Genomic DNA, 25464 nt, shown 5'->3' on the forward strand with positions numbered 1-25464 from the left:
TTTCCCAATTTTATAACAACGGATAACCCCCCTGGGTTTCCTCCTTTTTTGAAAAAAAGTGCTCTTGCTTCATCGGATTCTAATATCGTACTTGCCTCCTGTTGGGAAGAGGTTGATTCAACAATTTGCCTGGTCTTGTCACCTGGATTAAACTGGCAAAGAAAGACTTCACACATTAGTAAACTAGTTGAGGGGCAACCCGGGCAACTTAGTTGAATCAACCAAACCGCTGTCTGAAAGAGGCCTTAATCAAACTCAATTATAAAAGTTATTTTCTTTTTTATTTCATTGTAACAAATAGTTATTAATCATATTTTGTTGTTTATTTTTATATATAAGTTTTTTCCTTGTTTTATGGCCTTTGTTAATTTATTCTTTATTATTCAGAAATCGTGAGATGTGGTCTGGTGACTTGCACGACTGCATCTCACGATTTCTGAATAATTATCGATTAACGGTCACTAATCATCACACATTTATTCTTTATATTATCATCATTATAATCATATTTTATTGTTTATTTTTATATATAAGTTTTTGCCTTGTTTTATGGCCTGTCTATAAGCACAATACATCAACGTTATCAATTTACAACTTATTGATTCACTCTTATTTTGTATGTTTTAATCAAAAAATTTAACTAGCAAAGATTTGTGATAATTACTTACGAAAAAGAACATCTAAAATGAAAGTGTTTTTACAAACAAGCTATTTATACATAATTTTTATTATGTTTCTTTTTCAATGCAATAGTAAAGTACTAATGAAACTTATATTTAAATTAATACCACTGAATTTCCATACTCTTTCTTCAATACAATGCATTAATTGATACATTTTATGCAGGAAATGAGTTTTTGTGGTGAAAAATAAAGTAAGTGGCACATGCGTTAATTTTATCTAGTAAATAAGCACTTTTTATTAAGATACGGTAAAATTTCGGTAACACTTTTTTACTATCTTCCCCAAATCATTTCATATACAATATGTCAGCATTTTAAACTAAAATTTTTAATATTTTTAGACTGATTTATGTTTATGATATGTCTTTCATTCAATAGGACACTTACCTAACAATACAATAGTAAAAAAAGGTAGAAAAATTTGGAGATTTTTTTTCTTTTTTGCAGGCAGTAGTACTGGCACGCTTAATCCCTTAGCCTTCGTCAACAGTCCAGATTTTTCTATTTACCCCCACATTCAGTATGTGTGAAAATGAATGTTTTTACTCATGCAGATGATATTTTAAAAGTGTTGGAGGCAGGAAGAAAAACAACATGTTTTCCTTGACAGTTGATATCTTTGCTTTACCAACAATAAATATTTCAACTGATGTAATCCATCAAACAATTCTGGTAAACAAACATTCAGTAGCAATAAAAAAACGGGAATGCAGTAAAAGTTGTGCAGGAGATTCGTAACATAATAGTTAAGTAATAATGTAAAATAAAATAATGTTAATGAATTTTTTTATAAAATGTAAAATTATATAATGCAAATAAAATTTTAGCACACACATGAAAATTTTCATTTATAAGTCACCTATGTACATACTAAATAAATAAACATAAAACCTTTTTTCTGTAGTTTTTCAGATAAAAAAATATTAGATCTAAAAAGACCTAAAATATATTAGATTTAACAAGACTCTGGGGCACGTTATTTTCTTTTTTACCAATGGCGGTGCGAGTGTTAATTGAAGAATGAAATAAGACAAATAGAAGAAACGACCTAATATATTACCATTTTTTTAAGCTATCAAAACTTTCTTAGGCTTGAAGTAATTGTACAATACAAAATTTTATATTTGATAGAAAGAACTATGGAAATTTTATTACACGTGCATATTATAAAAATAGGAAAACAAATATCAAAAGTTATCAAGTTATTCACCTATCTTTACTGAAAATTTTGTATTATTTAGCCACATTCTACACAGCATATGCGTCAAATTTAACGATTATTTCCTGAAATAGCCCTTCTAAAAAAAATTATTTTTAAGATGGGAACAACAAAAAAAAAACAACTTGGTGTTGACTAGCGTCCAATTTAGATAGTCTTGTTTATTTGTTGTGTTCATGACATGGGTAGTTTATCTTACAGTACAAATCTTTTTGTTCCGTGTACATTGTTTTAACATCATCCAGTTTGGTTTCTCAGATTAGTACATCCCTTTACAGTGCCCACGGTGCCTTCCCAGTGTCAACGATTTTTTACTTTCTTTTTTAATAAATAAACGTTCTCCAAAAATTATATAAAAAAGTAAGACAAAAGGAAAGATTTCTTGGGTGAAAATGACTACTAAAAAAAAGGAACTCGTGACAAGGGGAAAGTACACATACAAACTAAAATAAAACAGGTAATAAAAGTCATAAACTAATAAACTACTTAATTTTTTCTTGTTTATCTTCCAAAGGGGGAAATTATAATTTCAAAGTCAAACACAGTTTAGTCTTATGACTATAAAAATGATTATCTACATATACATATATTCTTGTTTTCGGTTTTATCACAGAAACGTTAATTCATTCAAGTTGTTTTTTTTCTTTTGGATTTTTTTTGTTTTGTTTGTTGTTACTGTCTAGATATTTAAAGACAACTGTGGCACCTGGGAAGCTGGATTGGGACTTACTCTGCTGTTAGGATAGGTAAGTGTCCAGGAGGGCGTGGTACCCTGGCTAGTTTTGAGAAAGGTACATCCGAAGGGCCACGTGGCTGCCTCACAACAACTAGTCGAGGACCACCCTCTTCGCCAGTCGGCAACGATCGCCGCAGCATTAGGCGTTCTGGTCGAGCAGCTGCTGTATTGCTTGTACCATCACTGTAAACAAAAACCAATTATGGTTAGAAAAATTTAAAACATGAATATAACACAAATTTATAATGCAAATTCTATTTCAAAATTGTCACACAATATGAAAATTTCAGGTTCATAGCCACATAGAAAATGCACATATTATTGCTAATGCTAATACTTGACATTACTAAAAAAAACTTTCACTTTGAATGGCACATTAACTCACTTCCATCCCAATGTGTAGGCATTTTCCAATTAATGTATAAATCGTAGTTTTAGAATGCCAGAAATTTATGTGATGTTTCTATTAGAAATTTCTGCCCCATTTATGGAAATTGTAATTGCAATACTTAGGCATTACCTTCAACATCGAGAGGCATTTCAACCACTTAGTTCAGAACCTCTATACCTGGATCTACATATTGTGACCCGTTCCCATGAGCACCATCCATTTTGCAAGGTTCAGTGCCCTCAAAGAAATTACACTACTTTGTGGATTAAGATACCAATCAGACACTTCTGTGTCTGTCAATGTTTTGAATGAACTTATGTACACATATTTTAGTTTTTTTTTTTTTTTTAACAAAAATACAATAACATACATAAAGATTAGTGACCGTTAATTGATATCTGAATAACATACATAAAGTTTATTCCATGCAGGATTCCCACTCTCGTCTATAACACAACTAGGGTAGGAGTGCAACCGCACATGAGTGAAAGCATGGATAATGAGAGTCTATTGTATTGAATACTATTACATGTTATATGGTTTTTGTTGTTGACAGTTGCAAAATTGGGTTGTTAAACAATTTAGGCCATTATTATTTTAATTTAAAGGGTTTGTTTACTGAATGGGTTAGAACATTATATATTAGAGGAGTACTGCAAACAATTTTTTTTTTTTTTTAAGGAGTGGAAAGACTCCACTGGCTGTGACAATTAAAAAATTAATTTTGTTGCTGTGAGCATTGCGCTGACAGTGTTTCATCTTTTGTATCTCAAAAACACTTTAAATTGTTTATGTTTGTTGGATTATTTTTTTGAAGGCATGTCAACACTTTTTAATCCTCCAAACAAAAATGTTGTTTACCTCAGTAGTACTAAGANAAAATAGCAAAATCTCACTGGCACTCTGACATGGCACGCAAGAATGGCACAATTACACAGAAGACAAACACTTTGAGTGAGTAGAAATACTTCGAGTGAATATATATAAATATATATATATTTTGCATTGTATAAATTCACTTTTCCACATCCAAAATGTAATTGTTATATGTAAACAAGTTTGTAAATCCCAGGCTGAAGATGATCTCAATAAAGATTGAAACGTTGGCACGATAAAGAAAATGTTTTTCTGAAACCTACATCACACCATACCTCATCTCACGATTTCTAAATAAATATTGATTAACGGTCACTAATCACCACACATTGTTACTTGTGATGAAATGTGAATTCGCTACAATAACTGGGGCAGTGAACATTGACTGGAGCTCAGCTGCTTTGCCTACTGAACTCCATAAATGATCAAAGTAAGGTACTTGTTCAGTACACGCATGAAGCATAGTTCTACAGATATGAACTAGTGCAACATTTGAATTTGATTAAAAATTAAAATTGGGTTTCTCACTTAGAAGGAAGAGATATATAAGTTTATTTTTATTTGTTTTTATTATATAAATTGGCAATATAGTTCATAATTGTATGTATTATTTAGAGATCATGAAATGCAGTCGATCTCTAAATAGATATTAATTAACGGTCACTAAATATCACACATTATATATATTTTATAGTTATTGTAGATATTTAGTTAGTGTTAGTTTTTTAAATCTTTTTTTCTTCTTTTAAATAAATTTTTGACTGACTTCTGGCAGATTAACAAAATCTATACTTATTGTGTAAATTATTGTAAAATGTATAAATAATAAAGGATTATTATTAATTTAAATTTAATCCTTATTTTAGTTCGTCCTAATTGACCAAAGTAATGATTTAAATTGGATAATTACAATCAACTAAAACATATGGATTAATAAAATGATTAGAGACTACCTGCACTTTGCTAACTAACAGCTCCTGTGGCCATTTCATGTTCATTGGGAATCTAATCCGATCACATGACATTTGAATATTTATCAAAAGGAGGTAAACTTGAAAAAGTTGTAGGTCGAGATTATGAGTTGCTGTCCCAGGGGATCGAAGACACGATAGCTCGAGTAGTTAGAGCACCAGGGTATAGAGCCGGAGGTCATGGGTTCAAGCCTCGCTCATGACACTAAAGTTTTTTCATCTCAACAACACTTTAAATTGTTTATGTTTGTTGGATTATTTTTTTGAAGGCATGTCAACACTTTTTAATCCTCCAAACAAAAATGTTGTTTACCTCAGTAGTACTAAGATGTCAAAGTGCATTTCGCACAATTTCGTTTTACGAGTTTGAACTTTAAAACTGAACTGTGACTGAATGGCGAAAAACATGGGAACAATGGCAGTGTGAAAAAGAGCAACGTTCCAAGATAGTTTAAAAATTTTTGAGAGGAAGGCTTTAGCCTTGAAGACAAAGGTCATAGAAGGATTTCTTTCCAAGATGATGATGTTATGCAAGCTTTGGTTTGAAAAAACCTAGAACAACTGTTTGAGAACTTGCAGAGAATCTTTCAATTAGTAAATCGACCGTCGATGACCACCTTAGACAACTGGAAAGGTGAATAAAGCTCAAAGTTGGGATCCTCAAACATTAAACGACCACCAAAAAAAATCATTGTTATGAAGTTGAATAAAATATCTTTGCTGAAACAAAAATGGACCTTTTCTGGATAGAATTGTTACTTGTGATGAAATGTGGATTCTCTACTTTAACAGCAGGAGTTCTGGACAGTGGCTTGACAAAGGAGCCAGCAGCATCTCATTTTACAAAGCCACCAGCTCATAAAAAAAGGTGATAGTTACTCTTTCGTGATCTTCATTTGATTTACTAATTTTCTGAATCCTAGCAAAACAATCAATGCCAAAAGTTATTGCACTCAAAATGGAAGCAATGCACCAGAAATAAGCATTACTAGTCATCTTTAGTTCGCTCGGGAAAGGCTGATTCCGTTACAAGACAACGCTCAGTCCCGTTTGAAAACTCCAAATCCAACATCTTGGTTATGAGGTTCTGCCTCACCCTCACAAGTCTCTCCAGTCCTCTTGCCTACAATCTAACATTTTTCCCGGACATTTTACAACATAAAAAATTAATCAAGTCATTAGAAAATGCGTTTACAAAATGTTTTAATAATAAAAACTTCTATTCATATGGTATTGAGACAGAAGTGTATTGGGAGTGATGGAGGGTAATTAATTAATAAAAAATTTTTAATATTATTTATTTGTTTTTATTTTATAACCATCAAACTGCATCATTTTCCAGACAACCCAATAGTACAAAGGTTGTTCAATTCAGAGGGGCATTTTATTAGAATCCTTTTTTTATAGTATTTGGTGTGATCAGAGTTGTTGAGAAGCTTATAATGATATCAGCTTATAAGGAAATGGGTTTCACTCTGACTCACTCACTTTCATTTTATTTTGGTAGAAAAAAAAATATTAGAAATTACAATAATAGCCAAGAATTTGCCATTGAATCATTTTTAGCTAAGAGGCCAATTTTGGCCCAAGCAGGTTTCAACAATCTCCCAGAACCCAGGCGTTTTTTCTGCCTCCACGAGGACCGTTATGGCAATGAACGACCAAGTTTAAATAAAAATAAAAAAACTAGCAAGAATATAAATTTGTGTGCGATAATTTGAAAATTTCCACATAATGAACAAGATGGAAAAGAGTAATAATAAACTGTTTTATGATGAAACCTTACAATTACCAATGAGTTTATTTTATGAATAATCCGAAATAACCTAACTTTCTATTTAGGAGGAACAAATAAAATAAAAATACGACGAAACAAGACGAGGGGGTAAATGTAAAAAATAAAAGTTACTATTTCAACTAAAGACCTCGTTGTTACCTCTGGATCTGGATTTCGATCTTGGACTTCTTTCTTCTTCTACCCATATCTCTTATTTTGTTACTTGTGTTAGTGTTGTTGTTCTATCTATTTTGAAATGGGCATCCCGACCGAAAACTGTGGAAAATTAAAATAAAAAATATGGGGTAAATAAAGGGATGGACCCGGGTGTCGTGTGTGTTGGTGGTCACTGACCACTCGAGGGACAGCACATGTCCGACTATCTAGCGGAACACCAACCCGGAAGGCCGAACTCTGAACAAGGGAGGTTACAATTGCTGTTATCCAGACGAGTAGGTGCCAGAGTGGGGGAATTAAAATAAATATCAAGTAATTATTAATATTATTTATAATTACAAACCTGAACAGGCAACTTTTAGTTTGAAAAAACCTTTAAAAAATTAATACTATAATATGACCAGTGGGAATATCTTTAATAACCCCAATACCAAAACTACACAAATCCCTGGTGCTCCACCCACATTTAAACCAATATGAACCTATTTTATCTAAAATCTCTGAACGTCTCCTCCTTAAAAGGCTAAATTCGGCTCTGAAAAACTCCTAAACCCGTTCCACTGTTCAGCACCGTTTCAGAGATATCCTCGCCTTTAAAAAACAAACAATATTGCTCAGCCGTATTTCTGGGCGTTCCGGAAGAATTTGACCGAGTGTCACTTCGGACTCCTTTAAAGTTAAAACATATCCTCCCCCTAACATCTCAACTCTTGGATCGATGGTTTAAAGTGAGAATCAGCAATGATTTTTCACCCATCACCCCTATCAAAGCAGGAGTTCCTCAAGGAAGTATCCTCAAGTCCTCTACACCATCTGACATACACCATCTTACACAAGCCACAGAAGCGATCCAACATCACCTGAACCTCATTACTAATGTGCATACCATGCACTCGGATCAGAATGAGAAAAAAAAGTTATGCTTATGCAGGTCCTTTGATAACTTTTTTGCATGGCTCTGTCCTGGGATACATTCCCATTGAACAGAGGACTTATTTTTAATCAATTGTCTAATATGCGTTTTTGACAGTGGTATGCCACAAAAGGGTTCAGGGTCAATAGGCGTCCTCAATGAACTTCTTTCCTTGGTCAATATGCCAGCAGCCTCAATGTCTTTCAGGGCTTTGATGCAGCCCCAAACAACTCTGGACTTTACCACTGATATGGCAATTGCCTTCAGTGGCTGTCTGAGTAGATGGCTATTCTAACCATCCCTTAACACCTTTCCTCCTTTTATATCAATGATGACTACAGCGGGGAACACACTTACCCGATGCTTCTGACACCTTGTCGGTGTGCACATCTATGTGACATCAAGTGCATGCCATGTGCAGTCACACAGCGTTTATCATCAGTATCACAATCGCAACGCCTCTTGTCTTAATACATTATTTTGAGCAAAACCATGTAATAAATTGTTAGTTAAATTTAATTGTTTTAAATAAAGTTATTCTGGCGTTTTGATAAATTTTCTGCCAAACCGTTAAAATTTTTTTTTTTTTTTTAATAAAAACTAATGAATTTTTGATCTCGCTTAATTTGGTTTATATTAAAATAAGTATGTTGTAATTAATATAACAACAATAATACATATAGTTAATAAAAATATGAGTGACCGGTTCTTTTGTCTTCGACTGGTCCCGATGCTTCCCGACAAAAATCTGGACAGTGGGGATCATGTAGTATAGAGTAGGGTAGCGTTGCGTGGCATCGGGTAGATGTGCGTGCATGTGGGTAATACAATTTTATGGAAAAATGGACTTTGGATTTGCATTGAGTGGCTCCAGGTAGGGTCGCATAGCGTTGCATCGGTTAAGTGTGTTCCCAGCTTACAGTGGTTCGTATCAACCCCTGGGAGCTGATTTTTTTGAAGGGAAGAAATATTCAGTGTCACTGGCCTGGTTGAAGAGTCACCATTTTCAATGCGTTAAGTGACTGCCTTAACCATTGTGGCCACTACACCCCTACTTGATGTTTGGAATTATAATAGAATGATCTTTTTTTCTGTAATGTAATCGAGCTTCCCGGACAATTTTATTATCCCCGGCATTATCCTATTTTCCGTTGGGAATTCTCACGCACCATGTAACCTTCTAGAGAAAGAGAAAATTACTTGTTTATATTCGTTCAAATTCAATTCATATTTTCTTTCATCTAACATAAATATACCCTTCTAAAAAGTGTACCATATCTCATGTTAAAAACAATTCCTTACTGAAAAATTAATACGTCAGTTCTGCTTCAATGATGCCCAATGTTATTTCCAAGTCTGGTGAAAAAATAAAAGATAAAATTTTCCTTAATACTCGCTAAATTAATACAAAGGATTTACTATTAATAGCAATTTTTACAATGTGTATTTTTAAATAGGGTTGGATTAATCTAAAAATCCAAGAAATTAAAGCACTATTTAAACAATATTAAATCCTGTATAATCAAAGATATACTAACTGTACTCATGCTTAGGATTGTCTTATTTTTGTCAATTGTATTGTTTTCTTATATATAGAAAAATAATTTTTCAATTGTCTTGATGCATTTTTAGTAAAAACAAACAACCGACTTGCAAATATTTCCAAACATCACACTTCCTAGTCAATGCTCTATAAGCATACAAGCTAATCCGATATTTATTTTGTCTTTTAGGAGAACAAAAATCAGTTGACACAACAAAATTTCTTTTTGGCGATACTTTTATAAGTACATTTATTTTAGTTGACATCACACTCGAATATGCAAGTATTAAGAAGGCTAAATACAATTAAGGTACTTACGCAATTTTAGTAACGTTGCAAGCAAACGATTTTCCAGTTCTCTGATTTGTTACCACAACAAACTCAACACTGTCACCTTGTTGTAAATTAACCCCTCCATCTTTAACTTCAGTCATATGGAAAAACAATTTTTTGCCTTCTTCAAGTTCGTAAGACAAAAAACCAAATTGACCTAAAATAACATTAAAAATTTATTTCATTGTCCACGATTAAAGAATAGATGAAGGGTATAAAACAATCCAAGAAATCCAGGGTGGTTTTTATTTTTTGTGCATTTCAAGTTATTTTTTATTTATTTATTTTTTACTTTTTGAAAATGATGGTTATACTCAAAGGTTTTTTGTTCACCAAAAATATCTACATACTCATCCCACCTTCATTTCTTTTTCAAGTTATCAGCTCATTTTCAGCAGCCCACACGGCAAATTTTGCTTAACACCCCACAAACTAACATGCATCCCTTCCAACAGACTTTAATTAGGAATTGCACTCTGGATTGTTGTAATTGCTCCACTCACACCTACTCTAGCTTGACTGAAAGAAGCCATTGCCAATAGTCCAAAACCACCAAAAAACAAAATCATCACGGATTTCTTGGATTTTTATATCCTTAATCTATTATGTTTTTACTAGAATTTATTTGTTAAACTCAGTTAAGTACTCACCTTTAATAGAATCTACAGTTGACTTTTTCTTTTTTCTTATGGCAACTATGTTTACAGCACGACCTTCACTATCCACCTGGAACTGCACTGCATCTCCTACTTGGAGCAACTCCCTTTTATTTGCTAATCCAGTTATACCGAATTCATACTCAGCTCCTTCTTCTCCCTCTGTAGATTTTTTGTTTTTTAATTTTTTTATTATTCTTATTTTTTTTAATAATAAAAATGTTGTAATTACCTGTAAGTGCTGAAGTTTTAATCAGACCAGGATATGTTGACTGTTCTGGGTTCACGCTCCTCAACGGTCTGGCTATTTTTCCAGAAAGTAACTCCTCGCATACTGTCACGTTTGGATTTATTGTCCCTTTTGGAAGGAGTACTACATTTTCAGCAGAAGCACAGCAACCCCCGACACTTGTGCGTGAGCTGACGGTATACTCAACTTCTGATCCTAATTCCAAGTTAGATATTCCTCCGTTAAAATTACTGAAAAAAATTATTTATTGATAATACTCATTGGTTTTTTTCCCCCTTAGAGGAACAATAACTGTAAAATTACTAGGCACATGTTCCATTGTAAAGAAGTTTCTAATGAGATAACGAGAAAAACAAACAATTACATTGAGATGAGCTTTAAAACCTTTCTCTTTCTCAGTAATTTACGTACAAGAATTACATCATAGTGAGAGATTGCTTCATTTGCACCAAATTACTTGTCATAAATTATATTCTAGTTAGAAATACACAAATGAATGTTTTGTTTTTTTACTAAAAAAACTTTAAAAAGCACCCATATGAATAAGCTTGAGAAACAATGATTTTACATGCTAAATAAAATGTACATAACAAATTACCTGAAGTGGAAGAAGACTTCATTATCATGAGTGTCTGTTTCTATGAAGCCAAAGCCATCTTTTAATGCTGCTATGTATCCCTGATGTGTTGAATGGTTACCGTTTCGTACACCATTGTTAATATTGTTATTATTTGGAACAAAAGAAGCATTGGATGGAGTTGGAAGTAAAATCCCATTTGGTGAGTTATTCCCAGATGTTTCTAACCTAACATCGACTGCTTTCAATTCTTTTGTCCGTTTCACTTGATTCACATTGAATTCCACCTTAAAGAAATACTCTTGTATTAGACCTAGGGTTCATCGAGTCTTTGTTTATAAGAAAAGTCACCTTATCACCAAGAGCAGGAAGATTAGGTCCGATACAAGTCTTTGGACTAAAGCTGATGCTCTTTTTTGTGCCGTCTTTACTGGTGTAAAGAATTAGACCATTATTGTCGCTTGGTTTTTCTACTGATCCGTTATTTTTAGTCGGGGAACGCCCGTTCCAACTTGCCTCTTTGGTTACAAGTCCTTCGCAATTTTTTTCTACCATCGTTTCAAAAATGACTGTCTTTGGAGGAAGCATTTTAATCCGTATTGCAGCACACATTTTCTGGTTTGTGAAATTTGTCATTGGATCCTTTAAATGAAATTATAAACAATGAACGTTATATTCACTGTAACACGGGCGTGGTAATTAAATCAATTTTCACTAGATTTCATTATTATGCATCATGATTTCACAAACAAGTCGTCATTCTAAAACTGCTGACCCTGAGTTTGTCAATGAGTCACTTATCTTGCTTTCTTATCTAACTTCTATTAATAAATTTTTACACACTAGTTTTATAAAGAAAAAAAAATTAAATATTTAAAATAAAACTTGATTTTTATAGAACAAAAACAAGACAGTTATGTAAGTTTATTAGTAAAAAAAATATTCCTCACCTGAACTACTGTGAATTCAACTTCTTGATCAACACTAATATTTGCATCTACATCCAAAACTTCATTAAAATGAAAATAAATCCTAGCATCCCTATCAGCACAACGAATAAAACCAAAATTATCTTTGACTGCAGCTATAGCCCCCTGCTCTCGCCGTTCACCAGAAACCGCAAAAGACTCTAGGAGGAGGGATATGTTTGTAGCTCTCTGGAGCTGATCACGTCTGTCAGTCGCTATCCTAAACTCAACCCAATCACCATGTCTGGAAAAAACAAGTGCCATTATGTACTAATAAGTACAAATATATACATAGTTATTAAACTAAAAAATCTTTAACATGTTGACTACGTCGACACCTCCTCTTCTACCCTGGTGGAAGCGTCGTTTTAAACTATCTATTCAATTCAGCAAAGGGTAGTCAACATACATAAATATAAGATACATAAAATGAGTACCTCAATGTGAAATCTCCTTGTTGGTCCTTGTCACCAAAAGGGACTTCCACCTCACTGTGATCTGGAGCCCTGTATCGAATTCTACCAGGGAGCGAATCTGTATTTTGATGTCTAGGTTGTCCTCTTTCAATAGGTTTCAAGACCTGCCCTTTAATTGTCTCATTGCAAACATCTTCGAAAACAACAGTTCCGGTAGGGAGAGTTGTAATGTTACATGCAACTTCTTTTCCCTAATAAAATTGCAATAAGTTATGTATTTATTGATATATTTTATAGGCACAACTTTAAACTACAATAAAACACAAATTATTAGATCAACAGATGACAAGAGTCAATTTCAATCAACTTTAAACAAACGGTATCTTAAATTTAATGGATTTTTTTCTACATTCTCTACATCCAAGAATGTATATGCCATGCATGCAAAAACAATTGTACATAGCCTGCAACAATGCATGTTTAATCAACAACCACAATAGGTGGGTTAATCAATCAAATGCAAAATCATTCATTAGAACATTTGTTTGTGGCCTTATGTAAAATTTAAAACAAAAAATCAAATGTGAAATTTCACTGTAATTTTTACGAATGAAATATACTATTTGATATTTTGTATGTATGTACAGCATATGTAATTTAAGAAAATTATACAAATGAGCCACTAAATAACCACGCACAAACGATTTTTTTAAACATTATTTTTCTCCTACAATAAACGAGACCTTATGGCTTTAAGACCTTGACATTGCCTAAAATAATTTACACGTGCCCAATAATTTTCTACGGTACAACAGTGATATGACTATTTAATAAGAATTATACGAAGAAATTATATTTCAGAAATACTGTCAAGCCAAACAAGACAAAATATAACAGTAGTGATTCATCGTGATCAACAATTCATGAGTACTCATGTTAAACCGACACAGGTCACTTACTGGATCTGTCTACACACGCGGGTTTTTGAGTTATTCAAATGCGTGAGTGGAGACTGACCCAGCAACTGACCCTGGGCAACATGAGACCTCGACTCACAGACTCCACTGTCAATTGTAATAGATGAGTAGTTTGGTCGTTACTGATCATTTTGCTGATCGGAAAGGATAGTTCTAATGTACTAAATAATAAAATGAATTATGTTTTAGCCTAACAATGAGTATTTAATACCCGAAATCCAAAGCTATTAAGCTGGGTTTCCACTGCGTGAAAATCACTGAACTTTTGAAGTAAGGTTGTTTCGGAGTGACAGAGTGAGCTCAGTGTGCACCGAAGTGTTTTCACATTGTTTATTTCTCTCTGTGTAAACGCACTTGTCTCTAATAGGACAATGAACCAGGAAGACTGCATTCGATTTATCCGAAATTACCAAATTTATCTCACCTACTGATATTTGTGGGATGCTAAAGATAAAACTCTTCGTAACAAGAGGATGTGTGGAAGGAAATGAACATAAAAATGGGACAAAGACAAAAGGGCAACAAAAAGCATCGCCAAGATAGAAAACTGATGCAGCATGCAGCAGTTTTAGCGGCATGTCTCGGGCAAACTAAAGCCTCATCTTGCTTCGTCTCTAGGTTGTGAGTTGTTTTGCCTCTTGGAAATGGTTAACCAAGACAGCATTTCACGAGTGATTCTCATGTTTGGTTCATGAGTGATTTCTTAGCGCAATGGAAACCCAGCTTTTAAACCAGTTTGTGAGCAAAACTATCCTTTACAACCAATGAATTTCAGTGAACTCAACCACTTCAATTATTTCTATTGATCATTTTGTTCTGCCTATCATAGGCTGGTTTGGCTCAACTTCTTCGGTGCTGGGTCTGACAGGCCAAAATTAACTGTCTTTTGACAACATGTGCAATGAAAAATGGATTCTGTATTAAGACAGGAGGTGTACAGGCCTGTGGTTGGACACGGATGAAGTGCCAGAACACTTCCTGAAACCAAATCTACACCGAAAAAAGGTTATGGTGACTGGTGCTGTACGGCTGGGGATTGTTCACTATAATTTCCTGAATTATGGTGAAACTTATCACAGCAGAGAAATATTGCCAAGAAATTGAAAAAAAGTTTATTATATGTTAGCAAAGGTAACTGTAGTAAAGATTGTGATGGAAAATATATCTAATAAATTTTCTTTATTTTATAAAAATTAAAAATAGTTTTAAGTGTCTTTTCAAAACCTGCATTATTTTTCCACCAGTGTAATATTACAGAACATCGTTTCAACAAGAAACTTTTTGCAATAATGTGGTAACATTAAAACACCAAGTATTGATTTTTCTAAGGAAAAAACTGTCAAAACTTAGATCAGGCTACAATGTCAACTAAACCGAACTAAAACAAAATGTTACTATTAAGTTGATGAAGCATAAGTGAATAAAGGAAAATAATTCCCGTTGAGAATAATAAGTTGTTGAGAAAGAGGGAGATTTTGTGATAAACTACTGATAACATAGATCTGCAAATTGATGACAAAATTAAAATTAAAACTCAGAGAAAATTTTGTACTTACGTTCCTTGTTTGTATTGTGAATTCGACATCATCCCCTAATTGTAAAGGCTCTTTAGTCTTCGCCTCGGAGAAATGAAAGAAAATTTCTTTTACAACTTCGGCTCTTTCGATGAACCCAAAGGACTCTTTCATTGAACAGACCACACCTTGATATTTCACTGGATGTGCTGGATTTTCAAGACGAACGTGAGTAGCACCCAAGTTACCCCTAGAAGATTAAATAACAAAGTAACACTTGAGTACTACAAATTTTATATCATCCTAATTACCTTGGATTAGTTGCTATCTGAAATGAAACCTTGTCACCCGTTCTAAGCGTTACGTTCCCTTCGACATCATCTTTGTTGTAGGGCAAAAAGAAGCACTCGCCTCGGTTTTCATATGAAATTCGCCCCTGGACATCCCCACCTGCAGTCGAACCGTCAATGCGCAGTTCAGTAGTTACAGTGCCAGTTACTCTCTCTTCACTCAAAACCTTCAATTGCACAATCCAATTTAAACAAAATTCCACTGGAAACTATGACAAAACTTCTGGATACTACACCTCAGACATCTTCTAAATTTATGTAATTGTCGTAGAATATATAACAAAAATCAAATTTACACATTAATTGTTATAATAATTCATTTGATTTAAATCGAAACAAAGAGTAATTTAGAAGAGGTTGTAAATGTTTCAATCATGTTTTTATTTTAAACAAAGTCATCACTGCTCTAATGAACAACCTTCAAATTGACAATGAATGTGATCAATTAAATAATACCAACCACTTCCATGTCCTATAACTTCTCAAAATAAAATAAAATGTTGCTGAAATTGTTAAAAAGCCTAAGAAACCTCAGACTGAAGCACAGTTTTCCAATAAACATTATTCAGCTCTTCCTTATCAGCTGACTAACAGCCTGCCTAATCATTTAGCAATAATTGCTCTATTTATAGGTCACACAGAATGCCATTAAAAATACATAATTGTAACAAGAAAATTAATTATGACAAACATTTTAATATATTTTAATTCTTATTATTGAATAATATTCAATTCACCCTCCCAAAAAAGATCAATTTTTAATGATAAAGATATGTCTTATAATAAAGGGTTATCACATTAAACCTGAAACCAGTCTAAACCTAAACACACAAATTACAGTTTTATTACTGACAACGTATTGATAACTTATAATATAGCAATGTTATAACTGGAACAAGTTGCATTAACAAGTAAGGAATAACATTATAATTTGTGGTAAATTAATTTAAAAGGACAAATTCATAATACGCAGATAACATCTATTTGATTTAACGTAATCGTGTAACTATTTAATTGTTGTTTAGATTTTTTTTTATTAGTTTTACATGAACAAAACATGAAATTAACACAATAGGAATTCTAAACAAAAGTGCCGAATTTATTTTTAAAAAAATCCAAAACACCACCAATTGCTGCCCTGGAAGTCCTCTGAATTGACTACCACTACATATCTCAATCCAGGGAAAGGCCAAAGCAACAATTTGTAGGCTAATCAGGGACTTTCCAATAATACCAACTCTTATAACAAGTAGTTTCAGGCTTGCCTTCCACTGAAACCGTTAACGGCCAAATATTCATCTGGCCATCTTCGGCCTTATCAACAGACATTCGGCAGAGGAACTGATCAAACAACCACTGATACCATGCTGACAGATACCAATCCAATCACAGAAATAATCGAAATGGATGTGGTGGATATGTTATTGTTATTGGACACTTCCTGCTATATGAGACGAACGTTTTTTGGTGTCTATGTTGAAGTAAATGGAAAAAAACTCAAAATATGTACTTAACTCCCCTTGTCGAACAACAATTTGACTAAGCGGGACTGAAAAAACCCATCTTCATGGAATCATGCCTTAAATAGCAGAACACGGAGTCTTTCTCTTGTTGCTAGATCATTCAGTCATATTAGACCACACACGGCCGAATTTTACTCGGTCCAATTCGGTTCCTGTGGACCATCTGGGCTAAGGCAGACAGTGCTCTGGAGAGTCCCTAAATTCAGATTTGATTTTAAAAAAATTCAAATTAAAATACCTGATAGAGCAGACTCGAAGAAAGTGATGCCAAGGAGCTCCAAGAACCCCAAGCCTTGAGCAACATGCCACTGTCTTTTGAGTGAAGACTGGCTATTGAACACTGTGCCAAAGAGATTAAAAGGCTAGGTATTGCTAACCAACAGCCAGGCGACGCTGAGGACACCGCATCAGTGGTAATGTCGAGAGTTGTTTAGGATTACATTACGTCACAAAATTACTCTTGTCTGATTACAAAGGGAAACGATGAGGCTGATAAATTGCCTAAGGAAAGTTAGATGATACATCAGGCCCTGAACCTTTTGTGGCTTACCAAACTGCCAAAAACACGGATACATTAGACAATGGATAAAAAATAAATATTCTGTTTAATGGAAAGGTAGCCTAGGACAGATAAAAATTTCATCAAAGAATCATAGAAACACCGCAGAACTATTAAACCTACGACTTGTTAGGACTAGAATAACAGACTGCTAACGAAAAGTCCGGGCCTGAAGGATATGCTCAGGAGTCCTTGAAAAACCAGGGATCTGGTAAAAGCTTAACGAGAAGCTCTAGACAAAATGGAGATGCACAGGTTGTAAAGAGGCTGACTCCTACTTTAATCCTAATCTTAATCCAAAATAATTGATACTAGAGAATTTTTTTATGCCTGAGGCGAGATCCATTGATTAAAAATTTAAACTTACCACTTCAGGTGCAATTTTTGAAACTGAACTTGCTATTGGTTTACCAGTCCTTTTGTCGTAAGTCATTTCAAATTCAACTGGATCGCCAATTTTCAAATGTTCAATGTTGCCGTCGAACTGGCTGAAGTGAAAGAACAGACGTGCCTGGCGTTCACAGCATTGGATGAATCCGTAAGAATGCTGGAACAAATAGAACATATCACATAAGTAAAACAAAATTGACCTGTAAAAGAAATACTATTGGAATGATGACATACCAAGAGCTTTTCAATAATACCAGTTTCCCTTGGGCCTTGATTATTAAGTGTCGTATCTGTATAAATATTATTAGTATTATTGCTCATGTTAAACGTATTGTTTGAACCAGAAGAATCACCATTGTACAGTTCTGTACCTTCTGTACCCATGAAAGTACCGATTGGGAACCTGAAAAAAATGAAAACAAAATAAAATATAAATAAAGAAAAACATCCAGATAATGTGTGGGGTTATAGTCAATAAAACAAACCAATTATATAATGTCAATTTTTCTGCATATTAAAGCCTTTCGGGCTTCCTCTTCAGAACTACAGTATAAAAATGAGTCCTAATCGTGGTAGAGGGTCGTTTTTGAACTCTTAACAATTTTGAAGAGGAAGCCCGAATCGCTTTGAATTGCATTAAACTTGAAGTTTTATGAACTTGGCTGATTTGTTTCATAAAACCCTACGCTACAAGGCCTTTCTTTTAACTGTAGAAGTCAGACACCAAAAACCAAAATGTTTCTGGGCCTGAATAAGGAGAAGCCTTTGAAATGTGAAGCAAGTTGTCTCACATGTGTAAGTGGCTTACCTCAACAAGTTACACCCTAAGTACTATGTAACAAGTACAAAGTACATACGAACACTCCATAGTTATATACATTTTAATTAGTTATCACACGAAAATTCTCTTTAGAATAAGTATGTAGTGAAGTCACTGTGGCAGTTAGAAAGATTTTTTTTTTATATTTTGCCTTATAAAATTTTAAAATGAAAGTATTAATTTAGTTCATGGTTGCAACATGCATAACATTTGATGAGTTATTATAATAAATGTAATTAGTTGTGTATGCCCATTAAAACTGCTGATGTAAATACTTATGAGGTAGTTGCATAAACAATATCAATGAAAATTTAATCGCTTACCTTCCTCCCATTGTAGAATTATCGCTCGGCTGGCTCGAGTTGTTTGCTCCTCCAAATACATTGTAATTACTGAAGTTGTGCGATTGCGAAAATAAATTATTAGCCATGTCCTTCACTAATGGATCATAAGAATCGCTGTACCCTCGTTGGTAACCTCCACCCCGCATTGGCTTGAAGTCTATGATCGAAGTGTCTGATAGATTTGGCGGCTGGAAAGATTTCCACTGAGGATTGTTTGACATTCTCGAGTTTGGTTGATTTTACTTATCTTAAATTAGAACTTAAAACTTTTTTTTTTGTTTTTTTTATATTATTTTTATTTTTTTTGTTTTTTGTTTCTCTTAAGGACTTATTTTATTTTTTTTATATTATTTTTATTATAGTTTTGTCACACGTTATTATAACTAGAATCGTCACTTATAATTTATCACAGAATAGACTTCCTTAAAATATAAATAAAGCCACTATTCCAATCTTATATGGTTCACAAAATCCCCTCGGCTGAAAGCCAAGAGGGAAAATTAACAATTACAAGATATTATTCTCTTCCTTTATATTTATCGCTAAGAGATAATACATAAGAAAAAGCAAATTTAACACTTAAGCTTTCTTTTTATACAATTTCTTTAAATTGAAATTGTAAAGTGAGGAATTTGACGTCTTGGTAAAATTAACTAGAAACTAAATTGGTTAATTAATCCTCAGATGTCTTCAATGCTTGCTGGGTTCGTTTGTGTTGTCCTTTTTGTTTTTTGTTTTGTCGTTTCTTTTGCAATTCTTGATCGTTGCTTCAATTTTTTTAACGTTTCCTATTCTAACAGTTACACAAGCTGAAACAAAACAATTTTTTTGTTTAAATATACAATTTTTTATTAAAACAAAAAAACATATTAAATTTCTTAATTTCTTTCTTTTTACAAAAACATTTTTTACCTAGCAGGTTCAAATAAATACTAGCTGACTAAACATGAATTAAGCTTCACAAACAATTAAAGAGCTTTATACCAGAATGGATGATTTTTTCAGACAAAATCCATCAAACTGCAAACAATTTTAAATCAAGGTACACACATAATTAAAGACAACCGAGGTTTAGAGGTCATTCATTATGACAATACTATATTTAGCATATTTTCAAGTTGTTTCAGGTTTTATCCTTCTAGAAAGAAGTTGCTTTTGAACAATTTGAAAAGATAGACGGATTTTCTTCACCTTGAATCTATTAGATGCACAATAGCTTTTGCAATAAAATTAGTTTGTTATTTTGTGTAATGGGATTTTTGATAAAACAGAATATATTCTTCAAATTGCTTTTTTAGAGTCTGTTTTCCTCATCTTAAAAAACTGTTGTTTGGTCTGGTCTGCTTTGCCATACATTCATCTCAAACACCCTTATATTCAAAAGATCCGAAAATTTCAATATACTACTGTACATCTTCTTCCTGGCCTGATTAAGAATAGGGTAAGGAAGGTTGACACACGTATGCCAATTTTTGGGTCAAAGCCCAAGTATATATTCGGCATGTAAACATAGGTTGCTTGATGTGTCCCACTTTAAATTGCTATTCCTTAGCTCCATATAGAGAGCGCAAAGAAATGCAACCTGACAAGAATTTTTATTTAGCAGGACAGCGAGTATCTGGGACCTCGTTCTGATTCTTGCAGGAAAGAGGGTTGTTTTATTGTACATAGTACTGATAGTATTGTGTGTGTTGACAGTCAAAGTATGTATTAGTGTGAACATGTAAAGTGAGAGGCCCAATGGCAGAATATTGAGTACCTTATAAACTCTCAATTAGATTAGTTATGTAGTTAAAGGGCCATGGAGGACGATAGTCCTCCACCAGCCTGAATGAATGGTCTGTAAATAAAAAAGAATGGATTTAAGAATACGAGAGATCTGTAAACATTGGGGCCTGAAATGACCTAGCTGTTGATTGCACCTGGACTACCCACCCTCAGTGGGAGATAAGATTTATCCCAGACTGATAATACCCAGGGATTCTCAAATCCTGCTGGTAATTTATTAAATTAGAAAAGCTGTAATTACCGGTGGGCTAGGAGAAGTGAGAGGTTTAGCTTCCCACATACATGCATGTGGTTAACAAGTTGGGTTTGCTGTTCCATGTATTTGAATTATTGCACTTCTTGAAAGAAATGTAAATCAATTTAAATGGAATCTCTAGTTACCCGTTGATTTATGACAAGACGAGATAAGGCAACTAGACCAACAAATTTCAAACTCCTAGCACAAGTTCACAAACAAACAAATTCATTTTTTTTAAATGTCTCTGTTTTACAGTCAAAAAAAGGGACTACAGAAAAATTAAGGATTAAATGGACCGTCCTGTTGAGAGAACCCACCAAAGTAATAAAAGAAAATGGAAAATGAAGAAAACGCCTTCCATTAAAGGAAATTATAATGAGGAAGTGCAATAAAGGATCTAGAATGGCAAGAGTTTTTGGCAAGTAAAAGTAATTTGAAAGATGACAATTGAGTATAAACAGAAAACAAAAATATAATAAAAGAGTAACTATAATGTCAGACAGGCCCAGCTAAAATTATTAGCTAGAAAATATCTTTGAAACTAAACAAAATATGAACATAAAACAGTCATCGCCAGGTACCAGAACATAAATTGACAGAAATGAACAAGTGGATACATTTGAAAGGATTAGTTTCTAAACTGTTGATAGGACCTTCTTGGAACCTGTGGCATATGGAATTATCCATACAATCAGTTAAAACTTTTAGAAAAGAAGGTAAGTTGAGTATACTAAACAATTTAAATCTACTTAACATAGGCAATCTAAAAATCAAACAAATTTTGAAAGCAAAGAAATATCAGAACATATAAAAATAAAGAGGAAGAAACTGATATTTTTAACATGTTTTTTGACAGAGCATTGAACATTTGAAATAAGTTGGAGTCATAACAGCTCTTGAAAGATGCAGTATAACACCTTCTAATTTCAACAATCTACAGTATTAATCTATTTATGTTTAGTGATCTAATTAACCAAATTTCTTATTTCAATTAATTATTCTTTTTTATGTAAGGTCTTGGTTGAGATGAAAAAGAATAATTAATTGGAAATCTACACAATATTTTCCCTATTCTGTAAACTTGTGTTGGTTATGCAAAGAACCATTTCTGACAAATTGTGTCAAGTCAAGCAATTTCTACGTTTTTACTTTTAACTTGTCATTCAAACAAGAGAGCTTCGTATCTAATGCTTAGAAGTTTCAACGAAAGGGGATTAAAGTTTTGAATTGAAAACGAACCAAAAAAATAAATAAATAAAATAAATTGGACAATTAGCCTATGCCTCATCCACAGTTCTTTATTAAGCAAGTATGATGCATTGAAACTTTAAAACGAAGAAAAAATGCCCTTAGACTTCTAGACCAGGGGTCGACAACCTGCGGCCCTTTGCAACTTTTTGCGCGGCCCGCCAAAGCCCAATATAATTTTAGGAAAAATCAACAAACTTAGAGCGTGAGCGTGCCGAAATGTGGCTGGTGACAAAAATGCGCGCTAACGGAAGCATAGTGGGAAACCTATTTTACTGTGCAAGTTTAATCCCCACTCCCCATAATAATATTTATACTCGTATATGATATAAAAGCACTATTTAAGTTAGATTTGAATGTGCGGCCCGCATAAAAAAATTTATTTTGAAAATGGCCCGCCGTCCGAAAAAGGTCGGCGACCCCTGTTCTAGACTATCAGTGTTGAACTCAAAAATACTATTTTTGTACTGATTAGTGATATACCAATTTATTGATGATTTTATTTATCTTTGTTTATACTTTTTAAGGCATATGGTATTACAAACAATTAACAATTGAGATGAAAAGATGTGTCATGGGTGAGACTCAAGCCAACGTTCAGATCAGCCCTCGTTATATTTTGTCATTGATCCTCTGTGACTTGGTCTCTGAGAGTTCATCTACTCATTTCAACCTTATAAATATAAAACTCTTTTTTTTTCCTTTTTTCTTTTAACATCATACTAAGCTTTTGGTAGTTGCTCGTACAATCCACAAAATTATCAGTAAGTATTCATCTATGTTATTTGAACATCATTTATCAATTGATGATTTTATGTATACTTTTTTAAGGTAGATGGTGTATATAAACAGTTAAGAAATGTGAGGAACGGATGTGAAAGCCTGTCTTTTGGTCACTACTCCGATTGTCACTGAGCCATTGTGACTTCAGTCCCTGAGAGCAAATCTTATCTGAACTTATAACTACTACATTTACAACTCCTTTTTTTAATTTATTTGCCCTTATACAAAAATTGTGGCATCTTACAGCTGTACGATCCACACAATTAACAGGAAGGTAATTATCGATGTTTTTTGACCAACACTTATTTATCAATTTGATGATTTTATTTATACTTTACTTACAGAATGTATATCTTAAATATTAATGTATTACTTTCCTTATTTTTTCTCCAACCAAAAAAGTAAATTTACTATTAATTTCATCTGTAATATGTCGTGTAAATAATACTATTAGTTAAACTCTTTAACATAATTCTGACCAAGTACTTATGATTCAAGGAAACCAGGGGCCAGGCAGTTCAGTACTGCCATTGATGATAATGGCACAATTGAAATTAAATTATTCCCAAATCAAATCAACAAGTAACTTTTAACGTCATCTGTAAAATAAAAAGATTCATTTTAAAACTAAGTAAACTGGACTTTTAATGTTATCCTGTCCAAGTATTTATGATAAATGGAAGCCAAGGACCAGGAAGAAGACTGTAGTGTCATTGCTTGTGGTTATGCAAAGATGGTTGAGAAGAAAAACTGGAAATAATAATTAATAATAAACATATAACTAATTAAATAATCGCTAGTAGTGCTATTTGGGATAAATCATTACCAATCAAATCAAGGAATTTACTTTATCTTTAGAGCAAGTTTAATTGTGGGTTTTATATATTATTCTGACAGAGTTTATTTGATACAAGGAGACTGACGCCTGCAAGTGGATATAAAACCACTGATGATGTTGGTGCTATTTGGAATGAAATTATTCACCAATCAAATCAAGGATTTTACTAATTAATCTGTAAACAACAGATTTTGATTTGGAGCTAGTTTAACAGAGCTTTGTACATATTATGTTTATTTGATGGAAGTAGACTGATGCCCGTTAGAATGTAAAACCACTGATAATGGTGCTATTTGAAGTTAAAAATTTTCCCCAATAAAATGAAGGGAATTATTATTTAAAATATAAAACCTTAGATGTAGATTTGAAGCTAGTTTATCTGGGCTTTTGATATTCTGTCCAAGTTTATTTGGTGCTTGGAGTCTGACCTTTATATGATGAAACGGTTTAATCAAGGAATTTACTAACTGATCTGTAAAACAATTGATTTAGAATTAGTTTAACAGTGCTTTTGTATATACTATTCTGTCCAAGTTTATTCAAAGCAAGGAAACTGTGGATTAGTGGGATGTAAAGCCATTGAAATTGATGGTGCTATTTGAAGTTAAATTATTCCCCAATTAAATCAAGAAATTTACTATTTTATCTGTAATACATTATATTTTAATTTAGAGCTAGATCAACAGTACTTTTGACAAATAAATATTTCTGAGTTTATTTGAAGTAATGAGACTGATAAGTGGGATGTAAAGCCATTTATGATGTAGGTGCTATTTGAAATTAAATTCTTCCCTAATCAAATACAAGGATTTTATCACTATTTTCTCTGTAAAACATTAGACTCTGATTTAGAGCAAGTTTAACTGTGCTTTTTACATAAAGTACTTTCTGAGTTCATTTGATGCAAGGAGACTGACTCCTATAAGTGGAATGTAAAGCCACTGATGATGATGGTGCTATTCAAAATTAAATTCTTCCCTAATCAAATACAAGGTTTTTTTCCACTATTTTCTCAGTAAAACATTAGGTTTTGATTTAGAGCAGGTTTAACGGTGTGTTTTAAACAGTGAGTTTATTTTATGCAAGGAGACTGACTCCTGCAAGTGGGGTGTATTGCCATTAACAATGATCTGATTTTTTTCAATAAATTGTGTTTTTTCTATATTAATCTGACTGGAGTTATTTGATACAATGAGACTGGCGCTCGTAGCAGAATGTAGCACCATGGATGATGATGATAGTAGATATACATTATTTATTCCTAAAGTGCACATATTAACTAATTATTGATAGTAATCCATTTATGTTCAGTGGACTAATTGACCAAATTACTTATTTCAATTAATTATTCTTTTTATGTAAAGTTTTGGTTGAGATGAAAAAGTTAGTGTCGCAAGTGGGATTTGAACTTCACGTGACTTCACAATTGATTCAAGCAGTTAGAGCAACGGCGTAATGAGCCAAAGGCCGTGGGTTCGAATCCTGCTTGCTATACTAACTTTTTCATCTCAACCAAGACGTTACATAAAAAGAATAAGTAATTGAAACTATTGATAGTATTGACTAACAATTATAATTATGGTAATGTAGCTATCGACGTTATGGC

The 25464-nt window shown here is 33.2% G+C and overlaps 1 protein-coding gene and 1 long non-coding RNA gene across 6 annotated transcripts in view; one reads left to right on the forward strand and one right to left on the reverse strand.

Annotated features, from left to right (window-relative positions):
- LOC106673755 (cold shock domain-containing protein E1) overlaps positions 1 to 25464 on the reverse strand; it is a 29024-nt gene that overhangs the window by 2155 nt on the left and 1405 nt on the right. For 2 of the 4 annotated variants that reach the window (XM_014405967.1, XM_014405968.2), the window contains exons 2-14: positions 18943 to 19772; positions 18034 to 18202; positions 17777 to 17956; positions 15289 to 15494; positions 15020 to 15227; positions 12508 to 12737; positions 12053 to 12314; positions 11454 to 11744; positions 11124 to 11389; positions 10508 to 10755; positions 10270 to 10437; positions 9605 to 9776; positions 2633 to 2821 (exon numbers count right to left, since the gene is read on the reverse strand). In XM_014405967.1, coding sequence (XP_014261453.1) covers positions 2633 to 2821; positions 9605 to 9776; positions 10270 to 10437; positions 10508 to 10755; positions 11124 to 11389; positions 11454 to 11744; positions 12053 to 12314; positions 12508 to 12737; positions 15020 to 15227; positions 15289 to 15494; positions 17777 to 17956; positions 18034 to 18202; positions 18943 to 19184 — 2831 coding nt within the window. In that variant the 5' untranslated portion in view covers positions 19185 to 19772. Of the gene's footprint in view, positions 1 to 2632; positions 2822 to 9604; positions 9777 to 10269; positions 10438 to 10507; positions 10756 to 11123; positions 11390 to 11453; positions 11745 to 12052; positions 12315 to 12507; positions 12738 to 15019; positions 15228 to 15288; positions 15495 to 15563; positions 15576 to 15787; positions 15883 to 17776; positions 17957 to 18033; positions 18203 to 18942; positions 19773 to 25464 lie in introns of those variants that run through there. The other 2 variants (XM_024225178.1, XM_024225179.1) reach the window with 2 other exon arrangements.
- LOC106673760 lies at positions 16061 to 23656 on the forward strand. Of its 2 annotated transcripts, XR_001341428.2 has the most exons (6): positions 16061 to 16238; positions 21245 to 21417; positions 21489 to 21705; positions 22765 to 23001; positions 23069 to 23294; positions 23519 to 23656. It is a non-coding gene; the product is annotated as an uncharacterized LOC106673760 (long non-coding RNA). The 2 variants fall into 2 exon arrangements; XR_001341427.2 differs by having other exon boundaries at positions 21245 to 21705.

This window comes from Cimex lectularius, unplaced genomic scaffold (assembly GCF_000648675.2).
Source record: "Cimex lectularius strain Harlan isolate CLEC.00 unplaced genomic scaffold, Clec_2.1 scaffold15, whole genome shotgun sequence".
Lineage (NCBI taxonomy): Eukaryota > Metazoa > Arthropoda > Insecta > Hemiptera > Cimicidae > Cimex > Cimex lectularius.